Below are 15,696 nucleotides of genomic sequence, written 5' to 3'. Positions count from 1 at the left end.
CATATGGCCCTTCGCATTCTCTCTCCTCCTTAAGTCTCTAAAAAATTAGAAAAATCTATATTAATATATTAAAAATATATAATGGGTTTTTCGTCCCGGGAGGACTGGACGGGACGGTTTTCTTATCGTTGGATGAAAATTCGTCCCGTCCTTCGTCTCTGCACTGAATCTGGACATCGGACGGGACGAAATTCGTCCCGTTCCGTCCATCGTCCACATCAAGGACGATCCGGAACTATAGTGCAATGCTTCTTTTTTGGTATGGTGTGCTCTGGCCAACAGGTTGGTGATGGGTTTGTGTATTTATTCTTCTTATTGGGATGGTGTGCTCTGGCCCATAAGGGGGTGATGGGTTTGTGTTTTTATTCTTCTTCTTTGGAATGGTGTGCTCTGCCCAAAGATGAGGAACTGTTGGGTCTTTGGTTCTTCCGCAAGTTCACTTGAAACCGATGGACACTGGAAAGAGAGATAATCCTGGGCAAGAATTTTTCATGCCATTTTTTCATAACATTCAATGTATTTCTTAATGAACAAAAAACTTCCCATCCCTAGTCCAAAATTCAGGACACAAATAAATTAATAACTATATTGCATCGGCCCAGTCATCCCCAATGTCTTGCACCACATTAGCGCCGCCGGTGGTCATGTCAAAGAGGGGTGACGACAGAACAAAAGATATATATATATATATATGATAAAATCAGTACTGCATCCACTATCAAATATCTGAAAAATCTATTGTCATCATCCAAGTCCTCAGAGGATGAATAAAGAAGAAAAAACTTAATTATACAGATTTTAGGTCAAAATACCTGAAGATCCCAGGGTTGACTACACCAATCCACCCGTTGACCTGAAAGTCAACGCTCATGAGGATCTTCTTCCAGACCCAAACTTGTCAACGTTGTCAAACAAGCCAGCCCCAAGGTTGGATAGGCTGCCTGATCCAGCATTACCAAAGCTCCTCTGCCTCGTCAACCCGTGGTCGCCCCCGCTGCCGCCACCAAAACCACCACTGCTGCCGTAACCGTAACCGCCACCAGACCCGTAACTGCCACCACCGCCGCCTCGAGACGGGAAGCTACTGCCACCTCCACCGCTGCGACCGCCGTACGAGCCGAAGCGGCCCGAACCGGATTCCCCAGACCCACTAGCGCGGCTGCCAAACCCACCAGACCGATTACCAAAGCTGCCCCCGCCACCGTAACCGCCCGACCGGCCGTACCCACCGCCCCCGCCACGGCTGCCGCCAAACGAACTCGAAGACCCTCCTCTCATGTCGCTAAAGAAGTCGTCCATCCCGCCTTCAGCTTTTATCCGGGGAAGCTGTTAAAGGGAAAAAGATTTTTAAAAAACCCATCCAGAAAAAAATATTGTGATGGCGATGGTGATGGCAATGGTATGTGTTCGTATGGTTAATGGTTACCTCGTTGAACTTGGAACCAATGTCCATCTCAATTTGCCTCACGGTACGAGACTGATGCTCGGAATGGATGAGGATGGCGCTGCCCTTCTTGCCAGCCCGGCCAGTTCTGCCGGACCTGTGGACGAAGATCTCGGACGTGGTGGGTAGTTCATAGTGTATGACCTTCAGAAACAGATATAATTACACATCATGAGGATTGAAGACGTCAATGACAATAATGATAATAGCAATGATGATGTTGATTACGACAAAAATCGATGATCCTGATGATGATATTGATAAAAATGACAATAATGATAATGATGATGATGCCAAAAAATAATTACGATGATATTAGCAACGATAGTAATGATGATGATACTAATCATATTGATGATGGTGACGATGATTTTAAAATAATGATGATGGTACAATCATGTTGAGGATAAAAATTATGACCATATTGATAAGATGATGTTGAAAATGATTAGGATATCAAGGTTAACATTGATGATTTTATACAGAAAAAACATTGACGATATTGATAACAATGATAAATTTGATGATGACATTGATGATAATAATGATGGTACTGATGATGATATTGATGATTATGATGATGGTATTGATGGTGAATGAAAAGTGGGTCCCAAGGATTTCTTTAGAAAAGGTCAATGCCATACGAGGTCAACGTTGGGGATGTCCAGGCCACGGGCGGCTACATCAGTAGCAACCAATATGTTGAACTGGCCGTCCCTGAAACCAGCAAGCGTTCTCTCCCGTTGAGTTTGTGTGATGTCCCCATGCAGGGCCTCGCACCTGTGCGCCTTTGCCATAAAGTAAGCCAACCGATCGGCGTCACGCTTTGTCTGGGTAAAAACAATGCATTTCCCGCCTTTGGCATGCTCCTAGAAAACACCAACAAATTATTTGAATTATTTTAAAAAATCCATTAGCCACTATAGAAAATCAGCGACCAGCAATATTGAGCACTATAAATATTATAATTTAAAGATGCCAACAAAACCCGTCACCATCATCACAACTTAAGAGACAATGTCAATTTTTCAACTGCCATCCTGGCGGTAGAAAATGCAAATACAATGATGATTCCATATCTCTCATTGTCTGAGTGAGCTTAATAATGGGAGAGTGACGAGGCAGTGACAAGAAAAAATCGTCTTTCCAATCAAAAACCTGCCATGTTCGATAATTGAGTGACACCAACAATTTCGTTCGTCATCATCATCCCAGTTGCAGACCAGTTACATTAACGATTGTGTGACCACCTCTCATCCATTGAGTGAGGTTAACAGCAGGAAAGTGATGAGAGGCGAAGGCAGAAAAATATCATCGTCGATGTTTATGATGGAGGACACATTTGCCATTCATAAATATCTTAAAACATTAAAGAATCGAGGACTTACGGTGATTAGCGGGGCAATAATTGATGCCTTTCCATAGTTGTCCGCCACCACTGAATATAGGGAGATCCCCTCAGCCAACTTCTGATCCGAATCACCGACCTACAAAAAAATTCGAGACAATCATGATCATAGGCCAAGTTTTTAGGATTCAAAAATAAAATAACGGGCTGATCTAAGATTCCGACAGATAAGATGAATCTAAAGAACATCAAATCGAACTAAGAACTTTGGATTAGTAATTTCCATCAATAAATAGTACTTTAAAAGAAATTTAATTGTAAATTAAGAAACTTAATACCATAAAAATAGCATGAAAATATATTAATTTTTTTTAAAAGCATTCATAATATTTAACGGAGGGAGGTAGAAAGCATCTGATTCACATTTAAAAAGATCAGCTCAATCATTTCCATCCCTAAATTGTGCTTAATTGTAAATCAATTAACAAAACCAATAATCTAAAAACACATGAAAATATAATTAGACTGAAAAAAAATCGAAAAGGAAACAGAATCTTACAAGATCAATAGTAACTGGATTCTTAAGATAAGTCCGAGTAAGATTCTTGATCCACGTCGGCATAGTTGCAGAAAAAAGCATAGTCTGACGATTTTCCGGTAAGTTTACCATGATTCTTTCAACATCTTCTTTGAAACCAACATTAAGCATCTGATCAGCTTCATCAAGAACAACAAATTTGACTTCCCTCAGATTCAATGCTCCCCTTCCAAGTAAGTCGATGACACGACCAGGCGTTCCAACGATGATGTCAACACCATAGTTAAGAGCTCTCATCTGCTGCCCAATGGGAGACCCTCCATAGACACATAAGGTGTATAAACTACTGGCTGACTCTTTGAATTCCTTCTCCACTTGCTTGGCCAGTTCTCGGGTAGGAGCCAAGACAATTGCCAAAGGGTTTTTCCCACATCTGGAAATAAGATGATTAATTGGAGGAGAATGAATAGGTGGAGGGAACTACACAATGCCCATACCCGTTCTTGGCATTGTGTTGAATAATTTTGTCCATAATGGGAATTCCAAATGCCAGCGTTTTCCCTGTTCCTGTCCTAGCGCGTCCAATCATATCGCGCCCCTGCATTGCTGGCTCCAGAACAGCTCTCTGTAATGGTAGGTTAAAGCAAAATTAACCTCTCTGAAAGAAAATTGCATGACGATGAAACGGTAGGGCAAAATAGACTGATAACTTTGAAAAAAGATTGCACGATGGTGCAACGGTAGGGCAAAATAGATTGATAGCTTAGACAAAAGTTTACATGATGATGCAACAGTATGGCAAAATAGACTGATAATTCGGAAAAAAATCAACGATGATGAATAGTAGGAAAATGCTAATACTGAAAATAATTCCAAGATAATGAAATGGTAAGGAAAAATATATATATAGCTCTGAAAATATAGCATGATGATGTAATGGTAGGAAAAGTAATAAGTGAATATTAACTCTGCAATATTGCTTGATGATGAAATGGTAGGGAAAATAGATTAATAACTCTGAACAAGATAGCATAATGATGCAAAGGTGGGGAAAATAGATATTGCATGCTGATGCAGTGACAGTGAAAACAAATTAATTACTGCGGAAAACTAGCATGAAGATGTAATGAATGGGAAAAGTCGATACATTGGTCTGAAAAAAAATTGCACGATGATGAAATGGTAGCGACAAAATAGATTAATAACACTGAAAAGTATTGCATTGCGATGCAATGGAAGGGAATAATTGCTAGATAACTCTGTGAGAGACTGCGCGGAGGTGAAATGGCGGGGAAAAATAGATTACTCACCCGGACAATTATTACATGATGATGAAATCGTAGGGAAAAATTAATTACTCTGAAAAAGATTGCAAGATGATGCGATGGTAGGGAAAATAGGCTAGAACTTTGGAAACGATCGCATGATGATGAAATCGTAGGAAAAAATAGATTAGTAACTCTGAAATAGTAGGGAAAAAATAATTAGTTTGAAAAAAATAGCATCATGATTCGATGGTCGGGGGAAATAGATTAATAACTCAGAAAAAAGATAAAATTATGACGCAACTGTAGGTAAAAAATAAATTGAATAACTCTGAAAAAGGATTACATAATGATATAAAAAAACGGAAAATATATTAAGTACTCTGGAGAATAATAGCATGATGATGCACTGGCAGAGAAAAATAGACGAATGACTCTCAAAAAAAGACGCACGATGATGTGATGATAGGGCAAAATTAAACACAAAGATCAAAGATGGTTTGAAGAAACATCTGAATTTCAGCAGCTAATCAAAGGCTCCAACAAAGCAGCCAAGGAACTGCGTGAATCTAGCTCAACCACTGAATCCCCCATCCGATTAGAGATAAAATAAAAACTAATGACCAATACCCAGAGCGCAATGATTAAAAGAGACATAAATCACAGAAACCCAGAGCGCTCGTCACTGATCCAAAAAACCACCTGAATGGAAAACAGCTTCGCGATCCCCCGGTGGGCAAGAGACGAAACGATCTCCCGGGCAATACCCGATTGGAGATAAATAAAACTAATTACCAATACCCAGAGCGCAATGATTAAAAGAAACATAAATCACAGAAACCCCAGAGCGCTAATCACTGATCCAAAAAACCACCTGAATGGGAAAAAGCTTCGCGATCCCCCGGTGGGCAAGAGACGAAACGATCTCCCGGGCAATACCCAGCTTCGCAATTTCCAACCCCTCATCCCCCGACGCTCCTCTAGGCTTCTCGTCCTCCCAAAAAGGCGTCTCATCGACGGCATACTCGGCACCGGAGAGCGCCGAAGCTCTGAAATCCCGACGCCCGGCAAAGAAATGAAATTCCCGGCGGCAATCAAGCCCATTAAAACCTTCCCCACAACGCCGCCCTTCCTCGCCGATCAACCGCGACGAAAGCGAAGACAAAGCCGGGATTTGGGCGGCGAGAAGCGCCGAGAGCGTCTGGCGTAGCGCGGGTATGGACGCCGATCGCCTGATGAGGAGATTCATCGCCGAGGAAGAGGGGAAGGGAGAGAGGCGAGAGGACGATCTAGGGTTTTAGGAGACGACCGACGGAGGAAGAGAGAAGCGGGTCTTAAACCCTCGTGAAGAAGTTAAAACGGGGCAGAGTGGAAGATATTTATGAAAAAGAAAGGATCTTCCTAATAAAAAAATTGCCCTCATGCAGAGATATTTAGGGTGGTTTGGGCGGATGACGGATATAGTTCCGGATCGTCCCGGACGTGGACAATGGATGGGACGGGACGAACTTCGTCCCCTCCGACGTCCAGAGTAAGTTCAGTGACGAAGAACGGGACGGTTTTTCGTCCCGTCCAGTCCTCCCAGGACGAAATTTGTCCCCGACAAAAACAGCCCATTTTATATTTTTAATATATTAATATAGATTTTTCTAAGTTTTTTAAGGGAAATATGGAGGAGAGAGAATACAAATGGACATATGTACATATGTACAATTAATTCTGAGCAGTGTCAGTTTGCATGCGCAAAAAAATACAGGGACCTCGATGCAAATTGTTATAGCAAGGCCACTTGGAGAGATCTCAACCGTCGGATGAGAATCCGGCGGTTTTTCGTCCACAACCGTCCATCCATCGGCAGTGACCTTCAGACCGACGGTTTTTTCATCCCACGGGACGAAAACCATCCCGTCCGATGGTCCCCGGGACAAATTTACGTCCCAAAATTTGTCTGTATCCTCGGACAGGACGATTTTTACGTCCCGGGATGAAAAAATTGACCCGTTCGCATCGCTGAACTATAATGATGGATGATGGATGATGGATGACGGATGACTGAGGACGGATGACTAAGGATGGATGATGGAGGATGAAGGATGGGTGATGGGTCAAAGGAGGATGGATGATGGATGATGTATGATGTATGATGGATGATAGTGATGGGTGATGGATGATATATGATGGATGATATTAACGGGTGATGGATGATATATGATGGATGATATTAATGGGTGATGGATGACGGATGATGGATGACTAATGATGGATGATGGAGGATGGAGGATGGAGGATGGAGGATGGGCGCACGGATGCAGATGGGACGGTTTATTCATCCTCAGAACAAAAATTTTCATCCCCTCTAGTGGGTCGAATAAATGACGAGACAGAAAATAGTTAGCCAAATGAAGGACGACAGTGTTTTCGGCCCAAGACGGAAAAACCGTCACAGGAGAGTTAGACAGAGGATAGTTAAGAAAGGACAGAATTATGAGTTTTTTCTTTAATATACTTATTTTGAGTAATATTTTTACGCGTACATCGACTTCTCAGGACAAAGGACTATCCCTCCATACAGACGTTTGATAAATTTTTTCTGTATTCAGTTATTATTTTATTTTTCAAAAGTTGGATATTCTCCATTTCATAGTTTGAAAGTGTTCCAATTCATAAATTTATAACAGACATATAATTGAATATTACTAAGTCTACAATACTTGCATATGAAATATACATTAAGTTAAATAAATTTCAAAGATGGACGGAGAGCGCAAATCATGAAAGGCACACTCAAAGAATGAGATACAGAATGAAAATAGTTTGGTTTCCTCCTTCTAGAGCGAGAGATGAAAAGGTGAGAGATAATGATATGAATAGAAAAAAGGGAGCTAGCGCAATCGAGATGAATTTAGATAGGACTTGAAAGATGGGGATGAATAGAATGAGAGAACTGTGAAAGCCTATATTATATACATGAGGGGAAAGAGAGTAGATTTTATGTGTGATGAATATGTTTCCCAGTTTTCTAAGATGAGAGCTAAAGGCTCGGAGATGAAAGGGAAGATATGGAAACTAAAAATAGATAAATAAAGATATAGGAGAAAGCTAAATGAAGAGTTTTAGATAGAGCTGAAGGCAGATAATTAGATATAGGGGTATACATACGTATTGAGTGAGCTGGGGGCAAACAAATTAAAGAGGGCAGATATACATATAAAGAGCAAACTAGAGAGTGAAACTTAAAGCATAGATATAAATAGAGAAGAATATAGGTAACAAGAGAGGGAGAAAGATCAATAATGAGTGGGATAAAGAGAACCAAAGATAAATTAAGAGGGAAATAAAGAACTAGTACAAGAGGATAGGTAAAGACAGAGATATGAATAGAGAGAAATAAATAATTGGAGAGAGTGCAAATTTTCAATAAGGCGTTTATTTGTCACCAACATGCAAAATATAAGTTTTTTGGGCATTTAGAATTCAGGGGTTTTAATGACCATGATCAGAACTTGATTGTGCAGTGGAATAATGAATCGAACATGGAACTAAAAACCAAGAACATAAAAAACCCAAAAATATCACATTTGTACATATTGAATTTGTAATTTATCTGTTCCTCAAGCGAGCATCTTCAACCCCTTCAGATGTTTGTCCTCTAGACATATCCACATAATCTTTAGGGTGATAGATCTCTTCTTCTTTCCAAGCAATCTACAGTTGTAAATTTGATTTCCTCTCCATCCCTCCCCACTACAAGCAATACTTTGGGAAGAGGACGAGACGAAAGAGAGGATACTCACACTGACTTGTGTGTGTTAGCACACTGACTTGCATGTGATAACACACACTTTAGAAGGTTAGTATGACCACATTTACATATTTATTTGGATTAAATTGATTATATATGTGTGTTATCAAGCCTAAAATGAATTTATTTTTACAATGATATTTTGAATTCTATGAAATTTGAAGTATTTTTAATGATTTTTTTACGTTAAATTATGAACAAACATTATTCTTTGAGTTGGAGCATAAGTTTTCCTGAATTTTTGGGATTATATTCGAAGAGATATCATTTTTAAAATTCAAACTTTATATTTCTAACATTTTATGAATTAATGAATATTTTTTGGAATTATTTAATGGCTCTTTGACTTTTCCAAAATTGGAGGAGAGAAAATTGGAGGGATAAGAATGATCCAAATGGCAATATCTGACAATCTAGAAGTAGTTTCTGGATGGAATTTTGACCAGAGCTTCCTTTTCCTACTCTTTCCATATGATTAGATATATAAATAGAGCCTCAATTTTTCGTAAAAACTATTTTTCTACCCACTTCCTTCTTGAGAGGTTGATTGAAAGAGAGTGGGGATTTTGAAGGTCCATTAAGGTGTCTTGGTGTCTTGAGTGCTTGGAGAAGATAAACAAATAAGTGGAGAGGCTGATGCGCATTAAGAAAATGCCTTGATCCTGACGGAACATAGGGATCTACAATTAGTGTCTTGCCTTAAAACGGTTTCTCTTCTTCACAACCCTTTTAGTTAGATCTACATCCTCTTCTCCACCTTACATCCACCTAACCATTCTTCCATCATATCCATCAGTTAGATCCACCATTCTATTTCGCCATCATCCATCCACATCCCCTCACATCCATTCACCCATCTCATCATCCTATTTTCTTATTCATATTCTACATCCATCATCACTTCATGTCTTTCTCTATCTCATTCTCTCATTTCCATTTGATCTATCTACATCCTCCTACGTATTCCTCATCTTATTAAATAATTATTATCACCCACTCATCTCTCTTGAATCATAATTTAAAGAGTATTTAAACCCCAATATACATTCCATGTAGAGACAACCATTGCTCTTCACTAAAAAGTCAAATTATGTTATGAGTAAACGTTTATAAATTATTATTGATTAACTTAAGCAGCGACGACAAATTAACTCCCTAAATTTGAGTTTATCAGGTTCCCCCCTATATTTATATTGTATTGAAACAAATTCATAAAAGGTTCTCATCCTGAGAACAATTCATAAAAGTCCCTGAATTTAAGTATCCACTATTTTTAAAAAAACCTCGGGCGTGACACCCTCTAGGTCTATGTATTGATCTAGTTAATAACTTCAATGGACCAAAAACATTTGTTGGGCTGGACTTGTTAAATAACTATACCACATTTAGATTTATTAGTCAAGGATCAATTTCTTCTAATTGATTGGTTGACTGCCCTTGAAGTGCCTACCTACATGATAACTAGCACTCAAATATTTGGGTTGTCTAGAAGTTATTTTTATGCATTAAAGTGATTATATGTTTTTTATCAAGCTTAAAACGATAAAATTCTATTTTTAGTAAAAAAAATATGATTTTTTTGAGTTAATGATATTTTAAGGATTTTTCGAACATCATATTCTTAAAGAAATTAACTTGTTGATCCATGATATACTTTTTTTATCAATTTGTTGACATTATATTTGTGGAGATATTAATTTTCTAAGTTGACATATATTTAATATGTTTTAATGTATTAATATTTATTTTATAAATACTAACACATATGTTCAGGCTTAGAATCGCATTTGATTGGATGATGACCAGTCAAGAGCTTTGACAATGCTTAGCTTCTCTAATCGAGAACAAAGTAATCGTGATACCATAATGACTAATCGTCTGGCACCTTTTACTTTTATTAAATTTCCAAGACAGAGATCAAGAACATTATAATAATATTTTGTTGTGTTTATCAAACTAGAAAGTCGAAACAGATAAGGTGCAGCTCGGACAGAATGTTATTCACGACAAAATTGTATTGGCAGAAAGGAATAAATGTATGATGTGGCTCTCAAATCTGTGTGCTCACATCATTTCTTGAAAGTCATCACTTACATGTGTCAACGTGTTAGTGCAGGAATGTGATATAACCTGAAACGTTGCATCACCACATTATGCAATGATCGATAGGTCTTATTTTTGTTTAATGGAAATGATACATGTCAGCATGTCATTCAAAAATAACAAAGTTAGTTGTCCTTTTCCTCTACAAAGGGACATGTGGCACTCTCAGAGCAGCCGAACGCAGAAGATGAGGTGATTGTGTGAATTATTTAATAAATCACTGTTAAGATTATAACCCTCAATGTAAAACAAGGAAGCAACACCACTGATGATGGGAAGAGAGGAAAAAGACAGCGAGTATTGCTCGGACATCAAATCTTGATAACTAGTTATCTAGAAGCCAATTCAGCTCAAATGTTGAGGGCCACTTTGTCTTAACATCCTCTTTCATATTCTATAATTAAAGACGTAGATACTTGTCAAATTCACCCTTTGTCTTAACATCCTCTTTAATATTCTATAAATAACGAGTCATACTTGTCAAATCAACCCACAAGCGAACACCCTACGCTTGTGGGTTGATTGAAAGCTAATGAGTTTTTCAGATCCATCATGCGCGTTCTTCGCGTCTTGGGTGTGTGAGAGGAGGTAATGAAGAAAAGGGGGAGGTTGCCTACACTCGCAAATTGGCATGATCATGGCTAAACGTATGGATATTTGGTGAGTGCTCACCTTACATTTTTATCCTTATCAACATCATTTCTAGGTTACAATCATTTCACCAGTCTGTTCCACCATCACATTACGTCTTTATACTGTTGATCATGCCTTACAAGTTTCATGATGCATTTTTGTCATCTCACCCATCGGTGCCCAAATATGACTCGTTATTTTCATCACACTCCCATGTATTTCCTCATCATATGGATGATGGACAATCACTAATGAATGATGGATAACGAATTATCAATGATGGATTATGGATTATGGATTATGGATTATGGATTATGGATTATGGATTATGGATTATGGATTATGGATTATGGATTATGGATTATGGATTATGGATTATGGATTATGGATTATGGATTATGGATGTTGGATTGATGGAACATGATTCTGTTTAGTAATTCCTTATAGTTTTTGTCGAAATGGATGACACCAGAGGACACTAAGATGATTGAAATAGACATGAGGGAGCAAAAGGAACAGAAGTTAAGGTATTTTTTTATTCTCCGTTTTGATCTGAGGCCAGATGACTGATGACAAACTGGGCTCATTCCTTAATGTTTCTCATTTATACACAAACCATAGGTATGGGCAAAAGGTAATATGGAGATTATTGATGAAGAAAAATTGGGATGTAATTTGTTATTTTAATTAATTTTGCTTCAATTAAATAATATTTATAAAAAATTTCAATCTCAATTATGGCATATTTTAGAGGGTGAGGTTCTCTCCTAAGAGACTGGTGTTTAGAGTTAGAAACAATTAAAAATTTAGGAGAGAGAAATAAGGGGAATTAAAATAATAATACTAGTAAGGAATTTTGTTAGTAAAGAGAGAGTATAGGTAGAAATAAGGGAATATTTGAGCATCTATGGATAGGGTGAAGATAGTGCAATTATAAGAACGAGGATGGTTGTCAGAAGAGAGAAACTAAAGTGAAAGTGAAGGGAATGAATAAAGAATATTAGGTGTTTGAAGAAATGCATAAATGAAGAGGAGAGTGTTTATCTGGATTTTAACAATAAATATGATTATTTCTATTTAATTGTAAGCATAAAATTGGTGGAGTGGGACAATATCGAGATCTGTGAATTTATATAAACTTTTCAAGATTTTTATTGAATTAAAAATCAAACAAAATGTGGAAAATAATTGGCAAATTAGATAAATGCCTAGTTTTCAATGAAAACCTAACTGGGAAAGTATCATTTTTACTATTTATCGCTAATTTTTTCATATTTCATGGATAGAAATCCATATGAGTCTTACTTGCTGAATCAAATGTGTGATGACTTACAAGATTCACCACCATGTAGGGGTCGCAATTGGTGTTAGGCTTTCCTCGCTGGTGGCATCATCCTTCACCTTTGTCCTCATGTCTCATCTTCTATGTCTTACTCATTCAACACCCTTCTCTCAAGAACCAATGGCTGTTATCCTCCTTGGATTGAAAGGAGCAAATAACAAGGATGACGGAGAGGAGAACCTTCCTCCATTTAAGTTTCATGAATCAATTTTGGTGAGAATGATCCATGAAAAAAGACAAGAATTAAGTTTTAGAGGGCAGGGCCACCTAAGAGTGTATATGGTTGATATGGTATCACTCCATGCCTTTTTCTAGTATCCTCAAGGTGGAGTTTCAGCCTTTTTATCGATGGCAGTGAAATTTGATGATAGAGGCAACGACTAAAGGCAAAAATGGAAGATGTTGCCCCTGTCCATTTGATCCCCATTATAGATGGTTCAATGGCTGTAATTGAATCTCAGTTGTGGACACTGCTCAGTTATGGTGGTCATCTACCATGTCACCATCGCCCCATCATCAACTACTGCCAGATAGCACTCTTGGATTCATCCATGTCAACAACCTTCTTTGTTGATTCACTGCCTGAAAGAGAAAGAAACAGATAATAAGGGCTGAGGACCGATCGTGATCTTCTTTTAGAATCTGGATGGTTAAGGTTAAAATGCATCGTTTTTAAGTAAGCCCACTTGGGGGCGGGGTTCTAGCCAGTAGGCTAGTATCCAGTCATCTATGTCTCCTATCTTTAAACAATCAACACACAAGCTATGAACAGATCCTCTTCTATTAGCCCAAGGCCCAGCTCGAACTTGAATTGAAATATCAAAAGGATTAATACCATATGTTAAAAAAAAACAGGAGAAGTATAAATCTCAAGTCACACTTTGATTTGAATTTGAAAATAAACCTCTATCCCCCATGAGGGGGGACTTTCTAGATGTTATCTTGCTATCTGTGGTTACCTTTGGCTTGTTTGGCTACTCCCTTGCAAGTGTGGCTGTGACAACCACCTCAATTGTGGATGTGGATGTGGTTGGCTGCCAGATGCAGCTGCAGATTCCTAGGCTTTAAAATATTTTAAAGAATTTTCTGCAACATTAATCACTCGAAACTAACATACCTATAAAATATTCAAAAAAAAGTAATAAAGGCCCTTATTTATAATGTAATCAAAATACTGAGGCTGTATAAATTCATGAAAAGGCCACTCTTTTTATGCATAAATCATGTCGAATTCTTAAAAAGTCAGAGCATTTGTTTATTATGTGAATTAATGCATGAAAGGGAATTATTAATCAAACAGTAACACATATACATCCTAATTCAATGTTTTAAGCCATGACATAACCTTGAAAGCCACAAAAATGCACACATGAATTTTAATATGTCAATTATGGCCATATAGCTGCCACATGCAACCTGAAAAGGGAACTCACTTTGTATGGTGTGGTCCTTTTCTGTACAATGTGGTTGTGTGGTTGTTGAGGGGTGTGGTTCAATTTTTTTTATTGGAGGCATCCGCCTCACACACTGTGGGTAACTTCAAGTGATGCAGTGCCATAGTCATGTGTAGTTCATATAAAAGAAGAGAAAAAACCAAAAAAAATGTCAAAGCTGCATTTTGACTGCAATTCTGACGATAGTTCATCTTCTGATTATTTTTATATTTTTTCTTCAGTCTCTTTGTTTGTCTTCTTCTATTTATTATTTATGCTTATTTTCAGTATTTTTCTTATTTTGTTGCATTTCCTCTTTTTTCTTTTATGTGTTCTTATTATTATTATTATTTTCTCTCATTCATGTTCTTATTTTTTCTTCTTCTAAAGTGCTTCCTCTTTTTCTTCTTCATCTCTTGCCTCTTAGTTTCTTGTTTCCACTCTTCTCTCTCCTTATTTTTTCTTATTATGATTCTCCTTTTATTTTTTTTCTTCTAGTGAATTCTTCTACTTTTTATTCCTCACCAACCTTACATCCCTCCTCTTTATTTGTTTCCTTCTTTCTATTCCTTTTTGTATTTTTTCTGTCTTATTTTTAATGTTTTATTATTATGTTTCTTCCCTTTATTTTTAATCGTTGTGTTCTTCTTCCTATTTTATTCTTCTAAAATGATTCCTTTCTTCCTCATCTCCTTCATCTTCCTTTCTTTGTCAAATTTTTTTAGTAAATTAGCATTTTAATAGTAATACATATTTTTGCAGTTTTGTGCATTGCGCAGTGTGACTTTTTTCCCCAAACTGTTCCACATAATGCACACGAGTCTGGTGCAATCAGAAATTTGCACACTTGGTGAGAATATTCACCTCGTCTAAGGCAATCATCACTATTGGCATACCTCATTATAACATACCATCTCATTTTATGTCTCGTGAGGGTAGACAGGCGGGTGTTGTTGGGCTCACATGAAATACGTTGATCGATTTATCCCTGATTCATTATCACTCATATATTTTATATTATTATATTGATGAATAAATTGAAATATAATATTTATTAATATTTAAAATCATGTGGGAGGAATCTTGTCCCAGCCTAGTATAATTAGGACAGAAAAAACCTCTGACAGGATGCATCCAAGCCCCCATATGCAAGCAACACATAATATCTTCCACAAGATAACTGATATTTGATATGATGAATTGAATCTTGATCGCAATATTCTGTGGTATAAAAAATAGTTTATTAAAGTGAGGAAATCATATCTGATTATTCATCTGGCCATCTTGACAAAGATCCAATCCGATCATGCCCCAGGTTGTAGATCTCATCGCCAATCAACAGATTGATATTCTTTACTCAACCAATAGTTAATAAAGGAAATATCAATGTTTTTAGGCATTTAAGTCATCTAAAATACCTCATTGAAATCCTGATTTATGATTTCTTATAGTAAAAGCCATGAAGTAGCTTTTAATTTGTATAAAAGTATCAAGTGATCAATAAATTAATTCTGTATTATAATAAAATTGAATAAATAGATTTTTTATTTGGAAACTCATTAATTTTTTTTCTTTTAGTCTGAAGTAAATGGTCGAGTCACTAATAAGCCATGTAGATAAAAGTTTTGAAACCATCAAATTTAAAAGCTACGGTTAATATGAAATTCTCTATTAATACATCCCAATAGTTCTTGCATTACTTAAAGTGATTTAGCAATAATCTAATTCATTAGATAATATCTGAAGATTAAGACGCATAAAGTAACACATAAAATTGTATCACATAAA

The 15,696-nt window shown here is 37.2% G+C and overlaps 1 protein-coding gene across 1 annotated transcript; it reads right to left on the bottom strand.

The window, feature by feature from the left end:
• Positions 1–666: 666 nt before the first annotated feature.
• Positions 667–5,944, bottom strand: LOC144707521 (DEAD-box ATP-dependent RNA helicase 9, mitochondrial-like). Its single transcript, XM_078580662.1, has 7 exons — positions 5,470–5,944; positions 3,828–3,955; positions 3,352–3,763; positions 2,833–2,931; positions 2,089–2,313; positions 1,427–1,588; positions 667–1,326 (listed from the first exon to the last, which is right to left on the bottom strand). Exons 1-7 carry the CDS (start codon positions 5,842–5,844, stop codon positions 868–870), a joined length of 1,860 nt encoding a protein of 619 aa, XP_078436788.1. The 5' UTR covers positions 5,845–5,944; the 3' UTR covers positions 667–867.
• Positions 5,945–15,696: the final 9,752 nt, after the last annotated feature.

The sequence above is a fragment of the Wolffia australiana genome, chromosome 9 (assembly GCF_029677425.1).
Source record: "Wolffia australiana isolate 7733 chromosome 9, ASM2967742v1".
In the NCBI taxonomy this organism is placed as follows: Eukaryota; Viridiplantae; Streptophyta; class Magnoliopsida; order Alismatales; family Araceae; genus Wolffia; species Wolffia australiana.
The sequence above is the reverse complement of the archived record's forward strand: the minus strand, read 5'-3'. Positions and strand labels throughout refer to the sequence as shown.